The sequence below is a fragment of the Giraffa tippelskirchi genome, chromosome 2 (assembly GCF_054371585.1).
Source record: "Giraffa tippelskirchi isolate mGirTip1 chromosome 2, T2T-mGirTip1v1.2.pri, whole genome shotgun sequence".
NCBI lineage: Eukaryota > Metazoa > Chordata > Mammalia > Artiodactyla > Giraffidae > Giraffa > Giraffa tippelskirchi.
The window spans coordinates 64,292,151-64,319,117 of record NC_137276.1 but is presented as its reverse complement, the minus strand read 5'-3'; the positions used below and the strand labels follow the sequence as shown (position 1 = coordinate 64,319,117).

Sequence of the window (26,967 nt, the reverse complement as noted above, 5' to 3'; positions counted from 1 at the left end):
CAGGAGACCATAAACAGAAGTTCACCTCCCAGGGGAGGGACTGGGCCCAGGCTGTGCAAAAGGCTGGTAGCTCTCTGTGGACTGAGAGACCTGGGAAGCCCCTGGTTGGGGCAACTCTCCTTGCTAAAGCCAGTGAGGGTAAGGTTGGGCCAGTCAGCACAGAGTTGGGTGCAGGGAGAGCAGAGCCCATGTTGTGGGGAGGAGGAAGAGCTGAGGAAAGACATTGAAAAGAGCTGGAAATAGTGACAAGAGGACAGCTCTGACATCAGGGAGGCTCAGTTCCAGACCCACTTACCGCCAGTGCTTCAGTGCACTTAACTGTAAAATGGGCAGAGGGGCGCCTGTCTGCCTGCCTCAATTGCTTGCAGTGAGGACTGTGAGACAATGCCTGGAGAAGCGGGTGGCAGGCTGGAAAGCAGGGGGTGGGGTGATTGATTAGTTGGAGAGGGCTTGCAGGGGGCTGACCACCCACAGAGCTCTCAGCTGGTCAGAGAAGTGGGCAGAGGAGGCCTTGCCCTCCTCTCCATCCCAGATCAGCATCTGCTCAACAAGGCTCCTGGCCCTGAGGCCTCACCTTGGGGGTCATGTCAAAGTTGCTGTGGCCGAGGCCCAGACCTTCATGGCAGCACCCCGCTTTGCCTTTGTCCTCCTCATCTTTAGGGTGTTGGCTCTTTTTTTGCAGACCAAGGGTGAGTAGCCTAGGCAGCAGCTCTCACACAACTGAGCTGGGCAGCCTTAGACAAACCATTTCTCTTTTCTGGGCCTCAGTTTCCTCACTGGTGAAACTGTGGGGTTAGATGAGGTCTCTGGTTTTTCAATATTCATTTTTGTAGTGGAACCTCTTTTCCAGTCAAAGTTCCAACTGCACTCACTAAACAAAAGGGAACTGTTTTGTTTAGTGGGCAATTGAAATGTCTATTGGCTCCCTCTACCCTGTCCCCTCCCCCCACAGGGGCCGAAGGGCTCAGGTAGACTCACTATGAGACCCTTCTTTGAGGTGCCTGCCCTCTCCAACACAATTATTTGTGCCTTGAGGGCAAGGGTGTCCTTGTTGCCCTCCCCAGGCAGCCAGGAGTTAGATCCCAAGCCCAGCACCTGGCGCCTTCTACTAAATTCTCTAACTCCCAGTTCCTGTTGACACTGATATCTGTCTCAGCCCTTGTTGCAGAGTTCAGTGTGGCCACAGGCCCCTTGTCCTGTCTCAGGAAAGTTATAGGACCAAAACCAACACCACAGCTAACCTTGTGGGGCACTTCCAGGCTTGTAAAGAACTTCCACGTACCTCATCTCATGTGCCCAGTCCGCAGGACAGGCCTGAGATTCCCGTGTGACAGGGATCTGGCTTCAAGATCCCCCCACCTGTGGGCCAGAGCTGGGCACCTTGCCAGGAGCCCTGGTCCTTTCCTGGAGCCGCAGTCTGGGGCACTGGCCAAAGCCCGAGCTCTAGCTTATCCCGGGATGCTGGCACCTGCAGGCACCAACAACAGAGGATGTAGGAATCTATGAGGAAGGCTGGAAAGAGGGGAAACTTTCTTCTTCATCTTGGGGGTCACTGTTCCCAGCTTACCGAACAGGTAGGGTTACTCCCACCCCACCCCATCACCTTCCCCGCTGTAGTCAGTGAGGGTTGGGGAGCGGGGATGGGAAGAGGAGGGGAGGCCAGGACCTCAGAAGCTGGGACTGCACAAGCGGGTACGGGAGGATGCCAGAGACCAGGCAGCTGACCCAGGGTCACCCAAGGGCCCATGGGAGGCCCCCGCCGGCACTGACATCAGCAGTGCCCTGCGGGGACGTGCAGTCCTCATGCCTTCTCCTCTGGCTCTCACAGCAGCAGGCGTGGGGAGGGCCCTGAACAGAGTCAACAGTTCCTCGAATTGTGTCACTGCCTCCGCCTGCCAGCTCTGGAGCTAATAGCACAAACACATGTAGGTCATACAACTCCATCCCGTGGCCTGGATCCTGCCCCGCTGCGTGAACCCCAGGCTCAGGTCCTGGGGTGAGGCTGGGTCTGGGAGGGACCCGAACCCCTGGGATGGCCTGTCTGTACAAGCCCACCCCGGTCAGGCTAGCAGCCTGTAGGCTCCATGGTTGACAGAAGCTGACATCAAGGACTTAGCCAGTGTGGTCTATGGAATGATGATAACTGTCACAAAATGTTTAAATGATACAAATGAAAAGTACCTCTTTATGTATAATTTTACAATGATAACAAAAAAATTTTAAATGATACAAATGATATATGATACAAATGTCCTTCACAGCTAGGCATGAAACCTGATCTCTGGACTTTGTGCCCAGTGTTTCAGTGCTGAGGAAGGACCAGGGGAGACTGACGCCCACACAGTCCCAAGAGAAGTGGCCCCAAGCCCCCTTCCCCAGAATATCATGGAAACAGTTGCTGCCCATGTGGCACCGTGGGAGGTGGTCTGACACACGGGGTCCAGAGTGCCATCCTCAGCACCCAGGGCCCTGGACTGGTGGCCAGCAGGTAGCAAATCCTGCCAGCGGTGACCCTGAGGCCAGTGGCCAGGGCAGCACTGAGTCCAGGAGTGGGTAGTGCCACCTGGCAGAGGCCTGAGCGCCAGAGAACACATCCTCTTCCACCCATTAGGGGTGGGGAACGCTTCGGACAGCCGTCAGAGGTGCCCTTGAGCATGAGCACTGCTTATGATTCTCACTCTAGCCCCTGGTCCAGCCATCCCCCCACAGGGAGAGGAGACATGGTAGGCATTTGAGCAGGAGGTGGGGAAAGGCCTCACTCAGTGCTTATCTCATAGCAGACTGGTTCACACGTGTTATCTGTCCAGCTGGGTGCTGGCCCTCCCTGGAGCCCTGTCAGGTCTGGCGAAAGTGTCCTTGGTCCTGCAAGAGGGGTTATGGCCGCAAAGCTACCTGGAGGGTGACCCTGGGCAGGGCTGGGGGGAAAATTACAGAGGAGCAGCTATGAGTGGCCATCAGAGAGGTGCTGTGGTGTTGGGAGTGCCCCTTTGTGTCTCAGCAGTGTTCACAGATGCCCTGCTGTGTCCAGGCCCTGGGGCTGCAGCACTGAACAAGTGGACAGGCCCCAGACAGGCCCGTGCCTCTCCAGGCTGTGAAACCTTCTTCCAAGAACTGCATGAGCTCCTCCGGTGAGAGGGCAGGGCAGGCCCAGGCTGTGGGAACACAGGCAGGCCTCCTGGGAGAGGAGGAAGGCAGAGGCTCAGGGAGGCTGTGGGCAGAAGGAGCTGGGTGGCAGGTCAGGGAAGGGTGGGTTGAAGGGGCTGCACCAGGCAGAAAGGTCAGAGTGGAGGTCACCTGGAGACAGGAAGAGGACCTCACTCCACTTTTCCAGCCTCTACTTTCCTCCTCTGTATCGAGTCCATCAGCATCCTCCTGTGCTGTTTGGGTGCCTCTCTCTTGGGCCCCTTCACTGTGTCCATCAGAAAAATGGCAACCATCTATCCAGTTAAGGTAGCGGGACTGCTGACCAGAATCCTGAATGCCCTAAGCCTGACCTCTTGGCCTTACCAGTACCAGCTCCACTGTGGAACTGTACCCCGTCATCCCCAAGGAAAAGCCCAACCAAAGTCCGAGCTAAGAAAGGCAGCCAGGTTCCCCCTGGGACTTTGTTTAGATTAATGAAGGGGAAGGGGAGGACACAATAAACAAGGTCAGACTGCCTACTCTTCTCCAGAGCAAAGTCCTGACCCTGGACTCTCGGAGGGCTACCTGGCTGTGGGGGTCTTGAAGGTGCCCGTCACACCCTTGGTCCTGTCTGGGCCCTGGAACTTTATTTCCTGCCCATACAGCTGTGGGGCTGTTAGAAGTAACAGGAAGCCTGGGCTCTGTGCCTGGTGAAACATCCCTCCATGAGGGTCAGGGGTGGGGTGGGGGGTAGGGGGCGGGGACAGGGCAATGGTGTGAATGCCACAGCATAGGCTTCCACGTTTGCCAACCTCTTCCCCAACTCCCCTGTCCCCCGTCCTGTACGACTGGCCTCACAAGGCTGCCTCCCTGAGGGCAGGGCCCAGCACCAAGAAAGGCTCAGACACGCTTGGTGAATCCCTAACAGAGCGAACAGGGGACAGCCAGGATTCGGGAGGTGCAGGGTCTCTTGTTCATTCATTCCCAGTGAAGGTCTCTCTCTGCCCAAGGCCCCTGGGTGTGACTGGGTGAGATGACAACTATAGACCAGGGCCCTGGTGTATGTATTGTTCCCTCCTGTACTTTCCCAGGACTCTGACCACACTGTCCCCTCTAGCCAGAGTGCCTGCCCACCCGAAGCCCTGCCCACACTCTCACCTCCTTCACAGATGCCAGTTTCTTTACCGGGAGCTGCTCACACCTCCACACTCTCAGGTTTGTTGTTGTCACAGTCCTCTGCTCACTGGGGTCTGCTGAACGCCTGGCTCATCCACCAGGCTGGAAGTTCCTCCAGGGCAGCCCAAGTCTTAGTCGCCTTTGTGGTTTCGTGTCTGGAGTGGGATTTGACTCCAGTTGATGCTTGGTTAATCTTCCTCGACTGAGGACAGATAACACATAGACCTTTCTGTGTACCTGTTTGTTTTTTTTTTTAATATGTATGGGATAACTTTTACTCCTCGCAGCAACCCACTGGGGTAGGTGGTTTATTATCTGCATTTTGAAGATGAGGCCACCAGGACAGAGGGAGGTTAAGTGACATGCCCAAGGCCACCCAGCCAGTACAGGGATCAGTCCACGCAGCTGGGCTGTGGGGTCCACACTGCCTGACGGATCCGCTGTCCTGCCTCTGGAGTGTGCAGCCAGCTCAGGGAAGCTGCCCGCACAGCAGGGGGACACCTTTGTCATTGCCGGGAGAGAGTAAGTGTCCCCAGCCCCAGCCCCTCAGATTAAGTCTCATTTCCCTTAGTGTGGCCTCTTCCTGTTCCCACCCTTCTGAACTCAGGGCTCCTGCCACTCTACTTGGTGTGAGTGGGTCTGACCCTTCAAGGACTGATTGTTCTGCTACATAAACCCCAAAGACATGCACGGCTTCATGGAGACTCTTGGGGCATGAACTTCCCTGCCTCAGGGTCTCCGTTACCTGCCCTGGGAAATGGGCTGACTGGCTCAGACCACATGGTCTGACATTTGGTAAGGATTCTGAGCCCACATTGTGTCAACAGTCTATTCATCCAAGTCTGCGCCTCTCCTCAACAGCCAGGTGACTCTGCCCGGGGACTCTGGGTGGGGATGCGGCTACAGTCAGGCTGGGGTGTGTGCTCCTTGCCCCTCGGGGCAAGTCTAGAACGGGGAGATAAGCTGGCTGATCCCGGGAGCTTGCATGGACGAGGGGCTTGTTGTGCCACCTGACAGTGGGTGGGGACACTTGTCAAAGGCTCTTTTTTGTAGCAAACAGTCAGACGGAGTCTATCCCGCCCCTTTTGGCTCACAGAACTGCACACTGAGGGCAGGGGGACTTGGGGGGGTTGAATGGGGGCAGCTGGCAACGCCCCTGCCAACCGCAGCCAACAAGTGGTGGCTCGCAGACCGGGCGGCGGGCCGCAGTGACCCGGGTGGGGGCAGCCAATGAGCTCCCAGGCTGCAGTGGCACCACCGGGCAGCCTGCCTGTCTTTGGCTGGAGCTGCGGCAGGAGGGGCCTCAGGCCACCAGTCAGGGCTGCCGGGCCCTGTCTCTGGGAGGCCTCGGGCAGATCTGCCGCTCCATTCACGGAGAGCCTTACACTGGCTGCCACATTTTTAACTTTTCCATGGGGGAGGAGGGTGGGCTGTGGGGGTGGTGTGGCAGGGATGGCTGGAAGACTGTGCAACCAGAGATGGAAAGAAACTCTGAGAACTTTTCCCTTGTTCTGGATCCAGGGTGGGCTGGAGCTCCAGGCTGGGGAGAAGGGAGGTTCTGAATCTGTTGCGTTCACCACAGGCCTGATGGAATTGGCGGGGTAGGACCAAGGGGTGGCCCAGGTTGCCCACCCTGGATTAGTGCCAGTGACCCCTGGGTCCTGGCCTAATTGAGCCGCTTACCCTTTGTCGCGATGGAAGTCAGCCCTCGAACAACACTTGTGACTGAAGTGGCTGTCAGCTGGGGCGAGGGGACACTCAGACTAGCCACCAAACTCCTTGTGGTCTGGGCAGGTCAGTGTCAGCAGCAGCAGGTGCCTGTACCCACCTCTGCCCCCCGAGCTTGGCCCCCTTGCTCAATACAGACTCACCAATCACATAATAAACATATATTTATAGATATACAATTTCAGAATTCTAATTCAAGAAATACAGCTTCTCAGGGGATCCGTCAGGATCTATGTTCTTATTGCACATGGCTCAGCCCATCTAGGGACATCTACCGAGACCAGAGGGTTAGGGTGGTGGGGGCAGAGCACCGGGGCCACTGCGGGCAGGGTGCTCCCATCCGCATCTAGTTCTGAGCATCTCTCTGGGCGGGGGCGGCCGCTTCATCACAGGGCAGGACCTTGTTTAAAAACCATATTTGACATTTCTTAACCAAGCTTCCTTTCCCGGCAAGAATCCTACTTGTTGGGAGACTTTTAAAAAAAGAGCCAAGAGAAGCTCTGGGAGGGTGGTGACCCCCTCCTGGCTGGCAGCTTGGTTTGGGGTAGTAAGGCTTCGGAGGATGGCAGGCTCAATGACACACCCACCACGAGAGGAAAATTTGGGGAAAACGGTAATTCCAAAAGGCCCAGTATAAACTGTGGGAATAAATAAAACCTCCCTCCCTTCCCCTGGCAGCAACTGCTGTTTTGAGAAAAATCCTCATTTGAAGGTGACAATAAAACCTTCTGGTTCATCCTTTGTCCAATGTGCAATAGAGGGCCGGGTGGCGTCACGTCCTTGGAGGGTAGACAGAGGTGCCCATGGTCATGGACTTTCTTCAGGATTCGGCTGCTGCCCCAGGGTCCTGGGTGCCACCTGGTTGACTCTTGGAAAGAAAGCCTTCTGGAGTCCTTGGTCCATGACTTAGGAAAAAGCAGTAGCAACAATGGGGCTGTGCCTGGGGCCACCTATAAGGCAAAACTCACGGAGGGACTAAGCGTAGGGACTAAGCGGGGAGGTGGTCAGGCAGAACCTGATTCCCCTCTCCAATCCTGCTGTTCTCGGTGGTGGGGTCGGGGGGCTCCTGGACGCCAGGACAAAGTGCCCACCTGAGCTGACCAAACTTATGGTGGGTGGGCTCATCCCCCTAGGCCATCTGGGGCCTCTACCATGACACAATACTGACCTAGCACCTGGCCCTAGGGGCACCTCCTTTTCCCCATGGCCTGCTCCCCTTCAGTTTAACCATGAAGTTGGCAGTCTTCCAAGTTCTCTACAGATTTATGCTATCATGATTACTGCTGCCATCAAAAACAGGCTGGGCTTGAGGGCAACGTTAGAAGCTGTAACCCAACTTTCTTTCTGCTGTCAGCTATAGCTAACGTCTAGCCTTTGAAGGACCAGGCTCCCTTCCCCAAACAGGCCTCGTTTTCTAAATCAGGAAAGAAATCAACTCAACAACCTAACCAAATCCTTGCATAGTTTCAAAAAGTAGACTCTCTCTATATATATCTTTATATGTGCTATTTACATATAAATAGATATATACATATACACGCATCTATAAATTACATTCTCTGGAGAGTTCTCTTTCCTCTTCCTCTTTATCCTTGGCCAACACCTCTGATTGCTTCCACTGAGGTGACTGGTGGTGGCTCCTGGGAGAGGGGAAGAAAGGCAGTTGGGCCCCCCTTCCCCCAGCCCTTCCCACAGACATTTGCTGCAAGTTTTACATTCTACTTTCGTTGCCATGGTTTCTGTATCCTAGGAGAGAGCTGATGTGGAGCCCGAGCCTTTGCCAGCCCTGGGAGGAAGGGAAGCAGCCCCGTGGCAGGTTTTCCTGTCTGTCCTAAGAGCTTTCTGCATTTACTGGGTGAGAGAGAGGGCAGTTGTGCAGCATTCAGCCTCCAATTCCATTTTAATTTTTTTTTCTTTTTTTGTCTTTCCTTAAGTGTATAGTCCGTCATCTTGGCTCAGTGCATGTCACCAAAAATTCTCCAGGGATTTCATAGTCTGGGGAGGAGAGTGGTAACAGTTAGCCTGGCAGTTACGTGTCCCGGAGCCTGGAGCTTAGCCCCCACTGACAAGCCAAGTCCTGGGCCCTGCAGTCTGTTCCTCTCTCCCAGAGGCACCAGCAAATGGCCTCAGAGCAGAGTCTGCATCTGAGGGGACACAGGCAGAAGAGGCGGTGGGCAGAGCATCAACACAAAAAAGAACCTTTACCAACTCTGCCCACACTCCTCTGGGCCTGGTCCAAGCTGTCCCCTCTGGCAAATGCTGGGAACAGAGCCTGCTGTAAGGGAGGTAAAGGTGGGAGAGTGGGGTGGTGGAGCCTGCTACCATCACCTTTAATTTTTTCTCCCACTCCTCTGTGCTGAGGGCTCTGTTTGTTGGACCCTGAACTTGTGACCTTTTGTTCCCTTCCTCAGACCACAGGTGAGATGCATGGGCAGTCAGATGCCTGCAGCTGCCAGGTGTAGAGCTGCTCAGAGTGCTTCTGATCCAACCAGACTAGGACCAGTCTGGGGGCAGGGCCTCTCCTGCTCCCAGCCTGTCGGCTCCCTCCCCTGCACACCACATTTCTTCCTGCCTGGAAGGACAGGGGAAGAGGAAGGGCTGTCGGCTCACCCATTCCCACATGGTTCATCCTGGTGTCTGCAGGGGAATGCGGGGGGGGGCTACTGACTGCCAGGCGGCCTAGATCCCAGGGCACAGATAACAGTCTGTAACACTTGGGAAAGGGCCATAGGGGATCACATGGCTGGAGTAGACCAAGCGAGCATGAGTAGCAGCCCTGGGCACCCCTCAGTTCTGGAGCCAGGGCGCAGGGTAGGGTGGCATGGAGGCACCCTGGAAGACTGAGGCAGACTTCAGTTCCCCACTCACTCCAGAGCACTCCCAACTCTGCAGGCTGGGGGTCAGGCTGAGGACAGGGAAACTGTGCAGTGCAATCACTGGGCTCCCTCCCTCCCTCCTCATACCCTCCTCTGCCTCATGACCAAGACCAGAGCTGCCAGGAGTTGCCAGGCAGAGGAGGCCCTGGCTCATACTTGGACCTTGGTGGCACGGCTGGCCCAGGACTATCCATGCAGGGAGGCCTGCACCTCTGACAGTCGGTTACAGCTTGGGGTTCCCATCTTCTGTGCTTTGTTGTACATGTCTGTGTCACCAAAGTAGCGGGCCCGGTACAGCAAGCCTTCCTCTGCAAAGCAATGGGGCAAGTTAGGGCGTGCTTCTAAGGCTGCTACGATGTCAGCGTGGTCTGTGCAGGAGGGGAAGAGCAGTTACGGGCCCAGGGACTGAGGCAGAATCCCTTTAGGGTAGACCCCTGCCGGGGAGCAGGATAGAGGCCTCTTTTGATAGAGCACAGGTGAGGCCAGCCAAAGTGAGAACCTGTCATCCTGGTCAGACAGCCTCAGGGCCCCACAGATAGATCCAGGTGTCCAATCAGCGAGTGACCAGATTTGCCCCAATTTCTTTCTACATAGTTACCTATGGCAGCCAAACAACAGGCTGATTGCAGTGATTTATAGGAAGTTGCAAGAAATCTCCAGGTGGCCCCTGGCTCCTAGCCCCAGGGAAGCACAGGGGTGGTAGCTGGCTTTTGGCTGAGCCATGGCTGGTGCAGGGCAGTGCCAGATGCTGGGCCCACAGATCACTGGGGGAGCAGCGCCTTCTTCTTCCAAGCTCTCAAGCTTTGTGCACCCCCCCCCCCCACAGACACACACAAACTTACTTTGCTGCTTCTCTTTCCAACAGTTGTTTCGGAGATTGGCAATATAATCATCTTCCACATTCCGTTCAACCATTTTGAGGCTGGAGCCTGTGTACTCCTCAGAGAACGTATCTGCCACATAGTAGACGACGTTCAGGTGGTCAGTGACTCGCTTGTGGACGTGGCCCACCGACCTGGCCAGAAACAGACCAAGTGCAAAGTGGGCGTGGGTCCACAGACCCAAGGTAGTGCTAAGGATGACTGGGGCCCCCAACATACGGTGCCACACAGGCCACAGGAGTAGGGGCTAGAGCAGGAACTCCATGCTGCTCTGGAGAAAAGAAAGAGGCTCCCTCCTGTATGAGTGGCCCAGACCACCGCAAGGTGTGCCTCCAGCTCTCTGCTTACCACACTGCTGCCTGGGGCCTCTGGGGAGCAGCCCCTCTCTGGGAGGGCCTGGTCAGGGAAGCAGGGAACCCAGGGTGAGTGCAGGTTCCACCTGTGACGAGTTGTGTGACCTGAGCTCCCCGTGCTTCCATTCCCATGTTCATCCCCTAAGCCAATCCTTGCTGAAGGCCTGCCCTCCTATCCAGAGGCTCCCAGTCCAGAGTGAAGAGGCTTAGGAACAAAATGACAGGAAGGATTCTAAGGATCTGTATCCTTCCACCTCTTGGAATCTTCTAGCTCCAACTGCAGGCTCTGCAGGCTCAGGGCTTCCCAGGTGGGCCTAGTGGTAAAGAATCTGCCTGCCAAAGCAGGAGACATAAGAGATGCAGGTTCAATCCTTGGGTCGGAAAGATCCCCTGGAGGAGGAAATGGCAACCCACTCCAGTATTCTTGCCTGGAGAATCCCATGGAGAGAGGGGCCTGGCAGGCTACAGTCCATGGGGTTGCAAAGAGTTAGACATGACTGAAATGACTTAGCACACATGCATGCAGGCTCAGAGAAGACCCTCTACATGCTGATAGAAGTTAGTGCTCAGGTAAGGACAGCTTCTGTCTGCCCATTCCTGCCTCTCAGCTCTCTAGTTACAGAGAAAAGGCTGCCATCAGGCCACAGAGTGCCTGTGCTGGCTGGTGTGGGTCCAGTGGACTGACTCTGCCCCCTGCTGTCTCAGAGGGATCCTGCCAGGCTCCCAGGCTGAGCCTGGCCGCTAGGTGGGAGCACTGGGCTTCCAGCCATAGAAGCCAAGCAGTTGCTCTGTATCAGATACTGGGTCAGGTGTTGGAAATAAATGAGGGGAGCTGATGCCTTAAAAGGGCAAATAACTTGCCCAAGTTCACTATCAGTGGTTGAGACCATATATTCATTTGACAAATGTTAGCAAGCATTTCTAATGAGCCTAGCATTTTATGTGTATTACTCATTTAATTATCACAAGCAGGTATTCCCATTTTGTAGGTGAGGAAACAAAGGCTCAGAGAAGTTACATAACTAGTCCAGGGTCACAGAGCTGCTTAGTTAGTAGAGGAACTGGGATTCAAAGCGCCCCTTGCTCTGACTCTAGAGCCTCTGTTCTTCTCATGGTCTCAGGGCCCTCAAGCAGAATGGAAGAACAGAGGTTCCTATTTCAAGGCCAGTAGATAAGATGGGGAGAGTGTCATGAAACCATATGCAAAACAGTGTGCATGCACAGTGTTCTGGGGAAAAGAGCTGCAGGTTTCACTGTGTTTTCTTAGGGGACTATGATCCAAAAAAGATCAAGAACCTCAGCTTAACAAGGTCTATTTTCTTGATTCTAAGCAGCTTCTGCAATTTGATCAGGAACCTGCTGGAAGAAGATGGGAAGGAAGGCCCCTGGTGGGGGCTGAGACTCCAAAGCTCCCGCCCCACCCTGCCGTGTACCCACTACCCTGGACTCACCCCAGCGGCAGGTACTCACGGTCTTAGGCTCAGACTGTAGGGTGGACTGGACACCATGAGCTGGCTGAGAGCTGACACGAGGATCAGGATGAGGATGGGCATCAGCTGGACAAACACCCCCAGCCCACCCTGGAGGGAAGAGCCAATGGTCACCCAGGCTGAACCTGGTGGGGGGAAATGCTGGCGGCAAACACCACAATGGAGCCCAGGTGATGGGAGCTTGTGCAGACAGGCCACGATGTCTCTCTCTCCCATTCCCTCCCATGGGTCCCCCAAATACAGAAACTCCTCTACCTGCCAGTTTCCCCAGATAAAAACAAAGCAGCAACTGGGGTTAAATACTGGGGTGGGAGGTATTTACTTGTGAGAGAATACAAAAAAAAAAAGATGAGCGAAAGTGTCTGCCTTCAGAAGAATGGGAGGCAGGGCTTGAAGGAAGCTTTCACTATATCTACCTTTCTGAATTCTGAACCCTATGACTGTATTACCAATTTAAAAATTGCCAGTTGAGAAATTATAAAATAAATTTGTTCAGTGTGTGGTAATTTGTGATTTTAAAAAACTTCTGTATGTTAAATACCACACAAAATAAAAGTTTAAAAAATGAATATACAAAAACAGAAGGCCACATTATCAGAGCAAAAGAGAACCCTCTGCCTGTATAATTTTAAGTATTCTGCAACTGTCCACAGTATTTTACTCTTAGCTAACTGCTTTAATTTCAGTCAACCACCTGTTCTTATAATCTGTGGCACTCAAAGGATGTTTGATGCATTGTCTTGTTATAGCTCTTGTATATATTTTTAAAGAATACTGAAGAGAAGCAAGAAGACCCAACCCTATGTTGTCATCCTTTATAATTCTCTTGTCAAGTTTAACCTTCCATTGCTTGGAAAATGTCATTCTGACCTTAGGAACATATAGACCTCATGAAGGCCATTAACACTGGAACCTGCCTGGAAGTAGGGAGGTTTCTGTATTCCATTTCCCAGCAGAGGCCATCACACCCAACTCCTGCTGTGGGTGCTGTGGAGTGTGGCTCCCTCTGGTGTCCTTTAGTGGAATGGCAACGGGGGGACCGAGTTAGCTTCCCGGCTGAGTTGTGAGGGTACTGGCGACCCACTCCAGTACTCTTGCCTGGAAAATCCCATGGACAGAGGAGCCTGGTAGGCTGCAGTCCATGGGGTCGCTAAGAGTCGGACACGACTGAGCAACTTCACTTTCACTTTTCACTTTCATGCACTGGAGAAGGAAATGGCAACCCACTCCAGTGTTCTTGCCTGGAGAATCCCAGGGACGGAGGAGCCTGGTGGGCTGCCGTCTATGAGGTCGCACAGAGTCGGACACAACTGACGTGACTCAGCAGCAGCTGTCGCAGGATAGCAAGGTACTCCCCACTCCAGGCCTCACCCCCTTGGGTGGGACTAGGCACCCTCCCTGTACCCATCCCCTCATCACTCACATCACCCTGGTTCTCCCTACGGTCCTGCCTTTGATGGTACGTGTAGCGCATGCGGCCATTGCTGTAGACGTGGACGTTACCTGGGGGTCAGAGGGACTGAGTCAGGAGTGGGGCTACTAGGAAGGGGAGAGAGGCTGGCATCCCATCTCCCACCATCACCACCAGGGAGGCCTGGATGTGGGGGAGAGCAGGGAAACTTACTAGATGGGAAGCCACCGCCAAAAAACATGTTGAAGAGGTCTTCAGGGGAGATGTCGGCCTCAAAGCCGCGGTGGAAGTCCCCATGCCCATGGCCGTGCCGGGCTGCCTGGCCCTTGTCATCACCGAACTGGTCATACTGCTTCCTTTTCTCTGGGTTGCTAAGTACCGCATATGCTGTGCCGATGGCTAGAAGCAAGAGAGGAGGCAGAAAGGTGAGGTCCGAGGATGCTGGGGGTGTAGGCCCGTGGTGGCCAAGTGCTCACTTCCTTCAGGTGTTCCAGTGGTGCTCTGAGGTGTGGAGGGTGGGGCGGGAGGATGGGTGCTGGAACACCTCTGAATGAATTGGGACAGCCTGGACTGGGTGGAGGATTAACACTCAGTCCTCACTCTCCACCGCATGATGATGGTTGAATTTTTTCTATCGATCAGGTCCTTTATGGGCATTACCTTACTTACTCCTAAGAGCTCATCTCCATTTTACCAATGAGAAAACTGAGGCCCAGCGAGGTTAAGTGTAAGCTCACATAGGTCTGATGCTGCAGAGCCAGGAATCAAACCCAGGTGAGTCTTGCTTCAGGTCTGCTCTCTGACTTTATGAAAACCACCAAAATACTTCCTTCTCATTCCTTTCTCCTGGGGTGTCTGGTGGGATAGAGCACACTTTCTGGAGGGTGTGTAATCTTCAAGTCACAGCATAACACGAGGGCTGAACAAACATGTGACGCGCTATTGTAAACCGGAGAGCAGCAGGAACTGTCAGGAGGGGCCAGGTCCCCAGGCTCTAGTCGAGACTCCACTGCTGGTGGTGTGGCCTGGGCAAGCCTTCTCTTCCCTGGGCTCCAGGTCCCAGCTGCGGTTCCTCGTCCCGGCCCCCATTAGAGCTCCCAGGGGTGGGGAAGCCTGTGCCTGGAAGGCCCCAGCTCTGAGCCCTCCTTAGTCTCTCCTCCTTCTCCAGCAGCCCACACCCTCAAGGCAGAAGGTCAAAGCTGCATCTGCTTCAGAACATGCAACCCCTTGAGAATGAGAATGCCTCTCCTCCTTCCACTGTGACAGGGCCCTGAGGCCAGGGCTGGAGAAACGTTAACCCCAGCTGCGATGAAATTAAAACATGCTTACTCCTTGGAAGGAAAGTTATGACCAACCTAGACAGCATATTAAAAAGCAGAGACATTACTTTGCCAACAAAGGTCCGTCTAGTCAAGGCTATGGTTTTTCCAGTGGTCATGTATGGATGTGGGAGTTGGACTATAAAGAAAGTTGAGCACTGAAGAATTGATGCTTTTGAACTGTGGTGTTGGAGAAGATTCTTGAGAGTCCCTTGGACTGCAAGGAGATCCAACCAGTCCATCCTAAAGGAGATCAGTCCTGGGTGTTCATTGGAAGGACTGATGTTGAAGCTGAAACTCCAATACTTTGGCCACCTGATGTGAAGAACTGACTCATTTGAAAACACCCTGATTCTGGGAAAGATTGAGGGCAGGAGGAGAAGGGGATGACAGAGAAGGAGATGGCTGGATGGCATCACCGACTTGATGGCCATGGGTTTGGGTGGACTCAGGGAGTTGGTGATGGACAGGGAGGCCTGGCGTGCTGCGGATCATGAGGTCACAAGGAGTCGGACATGACTGAGCGACTGAACTGAACTGAACCGAACCTTGCCTCCTCATTCCTTTCTCCTTCTGCCCCTGGGGTTGGTGGACAGGCAGCGGGGGAAGATGCCTGCAGACTGCCCCACTGGGGACCACCCCTGAGCAGCTTGGAACGGAGCACCTGAGGCGGCCCTGAGAGAGGCACACAGGATCTTGGGGGTCTGTTCTGAGCAGGCTACCCACCTGGCGATGGTCATAGCCCTGGTACAGCACAGCACCCTGCCTGAGCCGGGGGAGGGGGCCAGTCACCACAGCCCTTAGGAGGTGAGCCGAAGACCATGAAGGTCTCATGGAGGACAGGCAGGTGTGAGAGAAAAGAAGGGATGTCTGTGGAACTGCAGGCCTAGCAACTCAGCGCTGGTACAGAGCCGGCATGTGTGCCTGATGTGTTCAATGAAAATATAAACGATTAAAGGGCAGCTTATGTTTTCAGCCACAACTGAAGCCCCCACCCCAGAAATAATAGGCCCTGAGTCCAGAGAGACTGCCATGTCCCCCACTGGAGGCGAGAGGTTGTGCGTGGTATGTGTGTGTGGAGGTGTGTGTGTGTAGAGAGACTGGGGTGGGTTGGCTGCGGCTGCTGGTCTGAGGAGGCCACCAAGCTCTAATCCAGGCCACCCAGCTTCTCAGAACAGGGAAACTATTTTCAAGATTCCAGGATGTGGAAGTGACACAGGTAGGTCAGGAGGCCTCCTTCAGCCTCTCAATCAGCATGTGACCTTGGCAAAGGCACTGGTTCACAGCTCCCCCGCTGTAACTCCGGGGATGGTGGGGGAAGGAGAGAGAGGAATGGTGCCATCTGCACTCTGACAGACTGCGGGGTGGAGGCGACTATAGGGCCTTCTTCCCAAAAGCAGCTCCTGAGCTGGTAGGACTTGGGTCCAAGGCAGCTTCCAGGAAAAGCCCCTCCTTCCCTCCCAAGGATAGGAGATCAGAACACCCAAACACTAGGAAACCTGGGCCAGCTTACCTTTGAAAGCTTCAGTGGCACCAGGCGCATGGTTCTTGTCGGGGTGGAATTTGAGGGCTAGTTTGCGGTAGGCCTTCTTCAGGTCCTCATCTGAGGCCCCTCTGCTCACCCCCAGGATCTCGTAGTAATCTTTACACTGCTTGACCCTGGAGGAGGGAGTAGAACTTGGTGAGGGAGCTCTCATGGGCCCAGGCTGGGAAGGGAGGTGGCTGATGAAAGAGCAGTGTGGGCGCCCAGCTCTGAGCAAGCTGGGGGACCAGCAGGACAGGCCCGGCGGAGACAGAATATATTTAGGATTTAAGAGGGTGCAGCTGCTGTTTCTGCCAGGCCAAGAATCATTTCCCTGAGCTAACAACAGCACCCTCGCTGCAGGCACCTCAGAAGGACTGTCGGTCAGGGGCCTCTGCCCAAGGGCAGCTGTGCCCTGGGTTCAGCTGCTCTACCCTCCTGGCGATCTGAGGGGTAAACAGCCTAACTTTGGCAGTGTTTGTTCACCCATCACAGGGCCTTGAAGAGTCGCTGTTTCTCTCCCACTAATTTTTACTCCTGGGGTCCCTGGAGACTTCCTGACTCTTGGCCCACAGTTGGTTTCTTTCTTTCTTTTTAATACTTATTTTTATTCGGCTGGCTCTTAGTTGCAGTGTTTGAACTCTTAGTTGTGGTATGTCAGATCTAGTTCTCTGATCAGGGGTCGAACCTGGGCCCCAGTATTGGGAACGTGGAGTCTTAGCCACTGGACCACCAGGAAAATTCCCATCACCAGTTTCTATTGCCTACAACCCATGGGCTTATCTGGTCAAAGTCCTGTCTGGTCAGAAAGATGTAAATTCAGCAAATACTTTTATGGGAAACTATCATCACGCTGGGTCACACATAGGCCTGAAGCTTGACAACATCTTCACTAGCAGCCAGGACCATGGGGGAGTGACTGCAGAGGGACTCCCAAGGCTAGCTGGTGGGGGGGCCTCCGGAGAAATGGGAGCGGGAGTATCTAATCCTGAGCAGCCGTGGCTGGGGTTGTCTAGGCCTGGTGTGAGCTGATCCGCGCTGGGCCTGCCCAAGCCTAGGATGGATAACTCCTCCTGTCTCCACCCTACCCCACACAGGCTCTGATGTGAAAGGGTCTTTGTTGGGGGCAGGAGTGTGGGTTGGGGGAGTATCTGGAGGGGAGACCAGGCCTCATCTCTGACAAATGGGGCTGTGTAAAGAGGCCCAGGATCTGCTGGCCTGTGGCAGAGGAGGCCGGCAGCATCAGCGGTTTCCAGCCTTTGCCGTGGGCTGCCGGGGCAGCAGGGGACAGCAGGGCCCCAAGGCCCACACTAGACTTCAGGTCCTCATGGGAAATAGGAGGGCCTCGTGAGCTCTTCTGACCATGCTCCAGCCTCAAGGTCCTCCCAGGCAAGGTGGATAACGGGCTGCAGGAAGCCTTCCCTAGATGTGAAAACGTCCCAACCCCCAGGCTCTGGCCCCTCCCGCCTGCCCAGTCCTCTACCTTTTCACGGCTGCTACTTGCTCTGCGGTGTAGCCTTTGGTGCTCTCTCCTCCTCCCGCCTCACCGTTGGCCGAGGGGGCGTTGGCCCCAGCTACTTTCCTATGGGTTGCGTGAGTTGCCTCTGTGGGTTGGGGTTGGTCACCGGCAGGCTGTGGTTTCTGGTTGAGGGACTCGATCAGGGCTGTGCAAAAGCAAGACAACTGTTCAGGGCTCCTGCTCCAATGGCTGAGGGCCTGCCTGGCCCTGGGAGATCCCAGGACCCCTGCATCCCACCCACTCTTTTTCCCAACATAGCTTGCTCCTTTCCTGACTGGGCCTGAGGGGCTAAGGGAATAATGACTTGCTTTCTGAGGAGCCACAGTTCTGAGGGTAAATTCAGCACAAAAACAAGTAATTTTTTAGGTTTTTGAAATTCCAAAGTAATGTGTGTAATAGCCACCCTCTGTTGAATGCCAAGATGGGCAAAGTGCTCTGTAAGGGGGCTCCACTTAGCACCATCAGAGTCAGCAGGGACTGGGAGGAAGGCCTCCTCCCGCTCAGCTGTGCAGAGGAAAGGGAGCAGTGATTCTGCCCCAGGGGGCAGGGGTGGTGTGGGACTCAGGACACACATCTGCTGTGCTCATGGCTTGCTACTGTTTACCTTTTTCAAATGGCTGGCCACGTCCAATGTCCTGCTTCAGTGTTCACAGTCTATACAGGGCATTAGCAGTCATGCTCAGAGAGGGTCACAGATATCCAAACCCAAGTCCTTGGTGCCTTTTGATTCAATGAGGAAAGGCCCATATCTCTGGAAGGAGTCCCCTGTGCCCACTCATCACAGGCACAAAGCCAGCTCTGAGCCCCTGAGTCATGCCTGGGGTACAGCATCCTGGGAATCTAGGCATCTGGGCCACTGCAGGGACCCGGGACACCTCCGTGCAGGGGAGGGGCAGCAGTGCAGCCTGGCTGGTCCCCAACTTCCTTCAAATGTGTCAGGTGCTTGCTGGGCTCCAGCCACTATGATGCATGTGAGCCTGGAGGAGGCCCGGAGCTGGGCTCCAGGGAGCAGAGCACTGGGGCTCAAGTGGACCACCGTATCCTGAGCCACTGCTGCGCTACTTGTAGAAAACTCACATGTTCTCACCGAGTCAGCAGCTGGGAAATACAAACACAGAGGCTGACAGGTGAGCTGGCCCTGCATGAGGGAGTGGAGGGGCTCTTGCAGCAAAGCCCAAGAGGGTGCTCACCACAGTGGTGAGTGCTCATCGTGAGTCAGCAGGCCTGGAACACGGTGCTCTGCATGTATTTGCTCATTTAATCTTTTTTAAAAAAATTATTTATTTTTTGGTTGTGCTGGGTCTTCGTTGCTGCACTCAGGTTTTCTCCAGTTGCCGAGAGTGGGGGCTACTCTCTAGTTCTGGTGCATGGGCTTCTCACTGTAGTGGCTTCTCTTGTTGCGAGCACAGGCTCTAGACACACAGGCTTCAGTAGTTGCAGCACAGAGGCTCATTAGTTGTGGCATGCTGGCTCTAGAGCATGGGCTCAGTAGTTGTGGTGCATGGGCTTAGCTGCTCTGCAGCATGTGGAACCTTCCTTGACCAGGGACGGAACCTCTGTCCCCTGCACTGGCAGGCAGATTCCTATCTACTGCATCACCAGGGAAGTCCTTGCCCGTTTAATCTTGACAGTGGCCTCAGAGCTGGGTCTCATCACTGTCATCCCTGTTATAAGGGAGGGGCTGCGTGTGATCACCTTGCCCATGTCTACACAAGCTGAGTGGCAGCACTCAAGTTCTAGGATGTCCAGCTCTGGAAACCATGCTCTTGACTACGCTGCCATCCCAGACCATGTGAGCCTGGCAAGAGAAGCCCCTTCCAGCCATGTTGTTCTGAGAAAGAAGTTCATTCCCAAAGATCCAGGCTTTAAATCTCCGCTCAGCCTAACACTCCGACCCCTGGCGGATTGGTGAATTTCTCTAAATCTCGGTTTCCTCAGTGTGCGTGTGTGCACGCTCAGCCACATCTGACTCTTTTGACCCCATGACCCCACCACCAGGCTCCTCTGGCTCCTCTGCCCATGGAATTTTCCAGGCAACAATAGTGGAGTGGGTTCGCATGTCCTCCTCCAGGGGATCTCCACACACGGTAGATGAGGATACAATGAGATGTGTAATGACCTGGCACAGACACTGACATACAGTAAAAGTTCAAAATGAGGAGCTGCTAATACTGTGACCTGGGCTGATGAGCCGGCTGGCCAGGGAGGTGAGGTGACCAAGGTAGGGGGTGGGCAGGGCACTCCACGTCTTGGGGAGACAAAGTCTCATCACCCAGTAGGCTTTGGACTCAGTTGTAACCATGAGATGTCAAGCCATCCCAGGCTCTAGTTTTACGCCAAGTACCAAGGAAACGGCAAAAGTAGATACCAACAGATAAAGTGATGCTGATCAAGACAGAACTGAGCGAGGAGCCGGTCTGCTGGTTTCCTAAGGCTTTTAAAGAGGTTGTTTATTTTGATTTCTCTGGAAGCCCCAGGGGTCCAGGCTAATGCCCTATATGACTGGCCATTCAGTTACTGTAGATACATAAGAGCATCAGCCAGGAAGTGGGATGGACTCTCTCTGGTACCTTTCAGGGAAGATTCTGAAAGATTTTTTAGGCAGTTATGTGGAATCAGCCCTTCTAATTTCCCTGCACTGCACAAAGACAGCGCAAAGGGAATGAATGTGCTCTGGGTCACATAGAAGATTGCTGTTTGAGGTGGCAATTCAAGATTTCCGGGTGCTAACAATTAAGATTCTCTTGTGGCTGGGACACCCATATGACTGCCCCATGCTGTGTCACTGTTACACCCCTCACAGCACAGTGCCTGGGAGGCAAAGTCACAGAAGAGTAGGCGACAGAATAGCTTAATGTGGCGATGGAGTTAGATAGACAGGGTTGGGTTAAAATCCCAACTCTGTCCCTTCTCAGAACAGCTAGCAGACAGTTAGAAAGAAGACAAACTGGAGGAAGAGACCAAAGCTGGGGTGGGAGCGCGAGCCACTGAGGTGGAGGTGAGGCCATCTGTACAGGCAAAGCTACTAGAGGAGACCCCTCCTCAAACCCAGACTGGAGAGTCAGACTGCCCGCTTCAAACCTGGCCCTGCCACTCGACAGCGGTGTTTCCTTGGACAAGTCAACTTAGCTTCTCCATGGAAACCTGGATGTCCCTCAAGACAGCTGAAACAGTACATGAGTGAAAGCCTCCAAAGCACTGAGCACCACCCCCAGCAAACATTGTGTCACCCGGTACACTTCCTCTCCAGGCTCTCTAGGTACCTACAGTGCTCAAAGTAGTCAGCAGACGGAGGCCAGATTAGAGGAAGAGCCTGGGGTTGCACAGTCTGGATCCTTTGCTAATTAGCCACGTGGCCTTGTCAAGTTACCTAATTCCTCAGTGAAGACACAGTCCCTGCCCTCACAGCGTTGTTCAGGGGGGTAAAGAAGATTCAATACAACAAGATAAATGGAAGGACTGAGGGCACAATGGGGTACATAGAGGCTGACCAACTTGAACAGACAGCTCCACACTCTGGACCTTGCCAGTCCTAAAACATCCCTCACTCCTACACCCTGAATGCTAAACTCTCTCAGTGGCCAGTCCTCTCTTCTTCTGTGTGCTGGCCTCCCTGACCGAGCCTGAACCCCAGAGCCGGCACCACACAGAACCTTGGGCAGCCTCTGCATGGACCCGGAGTCTGGGACTTCCTGACATCTCTTGGTTACAACTCAGTCCACAGCCTGCTGAGTGTTGAGACTTTACCTTCTGAAGCCCTGGAGCCTCCCAGCCCCCACCTCGGGTCCCCTCACCTCCCTTGCTGGCCTGTTCCCGTGGCGAGCCAGTTCATGAGCCCAGATCATGACATTACCAGCTATTCATTTTGAACCTCGTCAGTCTCTGTGCCAGGTGCTTCACAGAACCTGAGGCAGCTGAGCTGTCCTCCATGGCTAACTTTCACTCTGGATGCTGGAAAAACACAGGCCTGTAGATGTTCTTAACAGCTCCCAGGAAAACGCAGTGCCTTCCACCACTGTCGCTAAGCCTGAGGCAAAGCCACTGCTTACCAGGCTGCAGGCACTGGGTAGAAACTCTCAGAAAGGGACCGACTGGCTCCATTCCCCCGGCCCTGTGAGTTCTCACCTCAGGGCCCCACCCCTGCTCCAGAGTACATCAGTCCAGCCCCTGGTGCCTCCCCATCCCACCTCCTGCAGCAGAGTTTCAAGTCCTCTTGGATCCTTTCACTGTGAGGTCCTTGGACCCTTCAAGATTTCTCTGAGCCTCCTCTCACTCCTAACCTTTCCCTGTCTGTCCTTCCACGTCTCCAAGACCAATCCTCCTCCAACGCTCTTGATTCTCCTCCTTTCATTTCTTGACTTGCCCTTTTCTCACATGGCCTCTGCAGCAACTGACAGTGCTGTTCACCAGCTCCTTGACACAGGGCTCCATGGCTACCTGGCCGCTGCTCCCTCCTGGGACTGCCTCCTCTGCTGTTGCTCCATCTCACCTCTTGCTTCCTCTGTCTCTGCCCATTGGCTAAGGGCAGATGTGGCAATGACTGTGCCTGCAGTAACCTCTGCTACACATTGACACCTTCCCACAGTGACTTCAGCCAGGCACGACTCCAGTGAGCTCCATCCAACTGATGACGGCAGACTCTCAGCTGGAACCGGGAGCTCTCTCCTGAGCTCCAACCCGACAGCTTATTTGGAACATCCCACCAGCACCTTGCACTCTGCCCATCTCTGCCCACCCGTATTCTTTAGCCTGATCACATAGGGTTGGATTCTGAGTCCCCATTTCTCCTCAGCATCCTTCTTACAGAAGCCTCAGCACCTCTCCTCCAATGAATTTATTCTGATCCATGCTGCCTCACCTTAGGCTCTCGTAACTCCTAACCCACTCCACACAATTGCCTCCCAACTGGTTTCTGCCTTGAGTCTCTCTTCCCACTCAATAACCCTATATGTTGTTTTAAGATCAGTACCCTATCTTCCACCTGCTATCAAAAACTTCAGTCATTTTTCCACTAACTACAGAATAAAGTGAAAATATCCCGGTATGGCAGGAAAGGATTCCCCCAGTCTGGTCCCATCCTATTTTCAACCATAGTCCCCTCCATACTCAAATTACCACCCCTACGGCCTCCACATCTTGTTACACTCAGTTTCCTCCCTCACATCTCTTACAACTTCCAGCCTCCATATCTTTCCCCCCGCATGCCCTTCTCAAGCCCCCCACTCTCCTCTGAAGTGCAGTTCAAACACGACCTCTTATCCTACTCCCTGAAGCCTTCCCTCACTGTGATCTACTATTATTTTCACATCCCTGTCATGAGACTGTTATAATTTACTCTCCATGCCTCCTACCCCCAAGACTCCCCTCCACCTCGTGAAGGGCAGGGACTGAAATTTTCACATCCACCCAGAGGTTCTCAGCATCTAACACTGGGCTTCATTTCTGTTTAATCACAGCTCTCGTTTTACAGTTTGCAATATCATATTTTCTGTAACTGTCTCCTTCACTAGATGTAAGCTCTTTAAGGTGAATGATCACATCTTACCAATCCTTCTATAACCACTTAGCATCAAGCAGAGACTTTGCAAACAAAAACAAAGAAGTCTGCATTAAATGAGTATGTGGAATGAGTTCAAACTTTAAACATCAAGTGTAGACAGCTATCTAGTATTTTTTAACCAAGGTTTCCCTATCTCAAGCCTAAATCACCCCTACATCCTTGTCAGCTCAGTGCAGGGCTGCAAACGGTACAAGGTAAAGTCTATAGAGAGCTGAGAGGCATATACACTTTCCAGAATAATATGAATATGACAAATAGCAGCAGGTCACTCCTCTGCCTGAGCAAATTTCAGTACTTGTGCCCCAGGAAGGACACCCATCCAAGCACTTGAAGTGTACCAGGGGGGCCTGGTAACAGAAGAGTTCCACAGGCCATGCTGTTACCATCCATACTTGGCTGCCTGTTTCTGAACCTCCAAAAGTATCAGAGTCAGTCTGGGAGCTGCCCTCACACCCCCTTATACAGAGGGCCCTCTTACAGAGTGTGATTTCATAGAAAAGTTCCTTGAGCAGGTTACCTCAGGAGCTGTGGAAAATAGAGACTGAAACTCTCTCTAAAGCAAACAGGCCAAACCTGCAGTCAGGAGGGAGAAAAGCTCAGGCATTCTAGACTGCCTCTTCCACCACTATTCCCCTTTCTCAATTTCATAAAGGGTTAGAAGGCTAACTGCTGCTGTTCAGTTTCATTTTATTCCCTTAGCAAACATGTAAAGAGTCACAGAACTTTCCAATTTCTAGCTGTGTAATCTTGGGCAAGTCCCTAGCTTCTGAGGTATTTCTTTATCTACAGAACAAAGATAATGATCTGCTCTGCCTCCCTGATAGGGCAGGCTCAAGAGAGAAAATGCACTGAAAGAGCTGTCTAAACTGAAAAGCCCTTATGGGTATAATTGTTAGTCACATTATCTGTGCCAGCCCTCCAATTTTCCAGGTGAGGAAACCCAAGCTCAGAAAGATCACATGGTAGCAGTTAGGATGAAAACTCCCGTCTTCTGAGTACCTGCTATCGGCTAGTTTACTTAGTGGTAATTGCAGGTACAAACTCTGTATTTTTAATGAACTACGTCTTTCTCTCCTCCAGCGTGTATGAAGAAAAACTCCAAACACTTAGGTTAAAGAAAAAAAACGCTTCCTGGATAGAGTGAGTAGTACAGACAAGCTCACTGTTCCCTCTCTGGTTTGGAAACAGTCCAGGGCTGCTTAGCAGCCTGGTGCTGTCCAGCCACTCATATGGCCGACCACTGACGGACTCTTGGGGGCGAGGGTAGGTGGGAGTGGTTAACGCCATCGCTCTGAATCTCCCAAGTGGGGGAAGAGGCTCCAAGAGGGAGTGACGGAATGTGTGGAATGGGAAAAGGCAGGCTCTAGTTTGGTGAGGGTGGTCCTTAGCCCGGAGACCTGCCAGGGAGTGAACATACAGAGATGACTTTTCAGGCCGTCCGAACGTCAGAAGTCCTCTTTCTTTCTCTAGAACTTATTTCTTCCTTCAGAGGAGTTATGTTTATTTTCCTAAACTATAATATTTCCCAGGCCGGCAACTGGCCCTGGGCCACCGAATGGCCCCTTGGGAAAAGTAGTTCGATTTCGCTTCCATATAAGTTCCTTTCTCCCCATCTGTCAGAACCTCTCATTCTTGGGAACTCCAAATCTCGGAAGGTTCCGCAAGCACCTGGAAAGCTAAAGTCACTGTTGCCCCTGTCACCAAGTGTCCAGTATCCCGGAGAGGGGTGGGAGCCAAAGACTACACCTCCCGAAGGCCACCGCGCGTCTCAGTGCGCAAGCGTAGCCGCGCCTCGCCACCCCTCCCCCTCCTCCAACCGCTCCCGTCGGTCCGTTCCCGTATTCCCCCCATCAGTTCTAATGTCCCCTCAGTGTCTCCGGCATCTCACACTCACCGCGAACTCGCGGCGTCGGGTACAGCCGCTGCGCCTTCTCCAGGAAGCGGAGCGCTCGGTCCGGCTGGTTGCTCTGGATGGCCTTAAGGGCGATGCTAATACAGCGCTCGGCTTCATCCTTGTTGGATTCCATGGCGGAACCAGAGCGCGGAACCAGGGAGGGGGAGGCCGGGCGAGCGAAGGGCTGCGCCAGCAGCCGGCGCGTCTAGGGGCAGGCGGTCGCAGGGTGATGACATAAAACCTCCGCTCCTCCCTCCCTGAGGTTTGAGCGAGGGCGGAAGCGCTACCATATGTCTTCTAAGAGGGGGACGCCTAAGAGAGGCCTTAATGGTGCAAGCACACATTCCAAGGGGGCATATTCGGAGGTCTTAAAGTTTTGTATGTTCGCAAGTTCTTGGTAGTAACTCTCTGCGTTTGAGACCAAGGTTGCTTACATTCGACAGATATTTGGGTACCCGCTATTTGCGAGGTTAGGTATACAGTAGATATATAGTAGAAAACAAAAGTCCCTGCCCTCATGGAGCTTACATTCTAGTGTGTGTAGTGGGAGTTGGGGAGATATCGGATAAATAGATATATTCAAATAGTGATAAATGCTAAGAAGGAAAAAAAGAAGTAAAGGGATTGAGAGTGGATGGTGCTATTTTAAATAACCTGATAGGAGAAATCTCTCAGAAGCTGTCATTTTAATAGAAATCTGAATTCAGGAGAGAGAGCAGATAATCCAGATGTGACTACCTGTAAGAAAGGTGGTCCAGGCAGAAGGAAGAGCAAATACAGAGACTCTGAAAGGAGAATTTTCTTGATGAGTTATTACAGATCAACAAGGAGCATATAGAATTCTACTGTACTGTGGAATCCAGTTCTGTCAGATTTTCACATTACTGATTTCCAGTGAAAGCAGTCTTACTAACGTTACTAATGACCTGTATTGGCAAATCCATCAGTCATTTCTCAGTCCTTATATTACGTGGCCTCCCCAGCGAGATTTGGTAAGAGTCTTACCACAGATAAGGGTTAGGAGGCTGCTACTATAATCCATAAACGCTGGCTGGATGAAGCACAAGCTGGAATCAAGATTGCTGGGAGAAATATCAATAACCTCAGATATGCAGATGACACCACCCTTATGGCAGAAAGTGAAGAACTAAAGAGCCTCTTGATGAAAGTGAAAGAGGAGAGTGAAAGAGTTGGCTTAAAGCTCAACATTCAGAAAACAAAGATCATGGCATCCGGTCCCATCACTTCATGGCAAATAGATGGAGAAACAGTGGAAATAGTACCTGACTTTATTTTTGGGGGCTCCAAAATCACTGCAGATGGTGACTGCAGCCATGAAATAAAAAGACGGTCACTCCTTGGAAGAAAAGTTATGACCAATCTAGACAGCATGTTAAAAAGCAGAGATATTACTTTGCCAACAAAGGTCTGTCTAGTCAAGGCTATGGTTTTTCCAATAATGTATGGATATGAGAGTTGGACTAGAAAGAAAGCTGAGCCCCGAAGAATTGATGCTTTTGAACTGTAGTGTTGGAGAAGACTCTTGAGAGTCCTTTGGACTGCAAGAAGATCCAACCAGTCCATCCTAAAGGAAATCAGTCCTGAGTGTTCATTAGAAGGACTGATGTTGAAGCTGAAACTCCAATACTTTGGCCACCTGATGTGAAGAGCTGACTCACTGGAAAAGCCCCTGATTCTGGGAAAGATTGAAGGCGAAAGGAGAAGGGGATGACAGCGGATGAGATGGTTGGATGTCATCACTGACTTGATGGACATGAGTTTGAGTAAGCTCCGGGAGTTGATGATGGACAGGGAGGCCTGGCGTGCTGCAGTCCATGGGGTGGCAAAGAGTCAGACATGACTGAGTGACTGAACTGAACTGAACTATAATCCAGGTGAGAATTAATAGTAACTTGGGATAAAGGCGATGGTGGAGGTGGTGAGAAGTAGTCAAATTCTGGATATATTTTGAAGGCAATCAGAATTATTTTTCTAATGGACTGGATGTGGAATGTGAGAGAAAGAAAGAAGTCAAGGATGATTCCACGATTTTGCCCTGAGTATATGGAAGACTTGTTTCTGTTTACTGAAACTAGGAGAAGTTCATGAGAGGAG

The 26,967-nt window shown here is 52.9% G+C and overlaps 1 protein-coding gene across 8 annotated transcripts; it reads right to left on the bottom strand.

Moving 5' to 3' along the window:
* Positions 1-6,173: 6,173 nt before the first annotated feature.
* DNAJB12 (DnaJ heat shock protein family (Hsp40) member B12) lies at positions 6,174-25,059 on the bottom strand. Of its 8 annotated transcripts, XR_014076013.1 has the most exons (11): positions 24,853-25,059; positions 17,363-17,543; positions 15,871-16,016; positions 13,252-13,437; positions 13,051-13,130; positions 11,608-11,717; positions 9,746-9,918; positions 9,114-9,211; positions 7,582-7,667; positions 6,753-6,932; positions 6,174-6,427 (listed from the first exon to the last, which is right to left on the bottom strand). XR_014076013.1 is itself a non-coding variant. In XM_081566604.1 (10 exons), exons 1-9 carry the CDS (start codon positions 24,983-24,985, stop codon positions 7,614-7,616), a joined length of 1,161 nt encoding a protein of 386 aa, XP_081422730.1. In that variant the 5' UTR covers positions 24,986-25,059; the 3' UTR covers positions 6,174-6,977; positions 7,582-7,613. The 8 variants fall into 8 exon arrangements, 6 of the variants coding, with proteins under 6 accessions (XP_081422730.1, XP_081422720.1, XP_081422769.1 ...); XR_014076014.1 differs by having other exon boundaries at positions 6,174-6,932; positions 7,582-8,022; XM_081566604.1 differs by having other exon boundaries at positions 6,174-6,977.
* Positions 25,060-26,967: the final 1,908 nt, after the last annotated feature.

Excerpts from the sequence above, each read along its gene's own strand:
- DNAJB12 (XM_081566604.1), bottom strand. The coding sequence starts at position 24,985 with ATGGAATCCAACAAGGATGAAGCCGAGCGCTGTATTAGCATCGCCCTT. Across the intron at positions 16,017-17,362 it reads CAAGTAGCAGCCGTGAAAAG|GGTCAAGCAGTGTAAAGATT; the intron begins GTAGAGGACTGG and ends TCCCTCCTCCAG. Across the intron at positions 9,919-11,607 it reads TACAGTCTGAGCCTAAGACC|GTCGGTGGGCCACGTCCACA; the intron begins GTGAGTACCTGC and ends GTTTCTGGCCAG.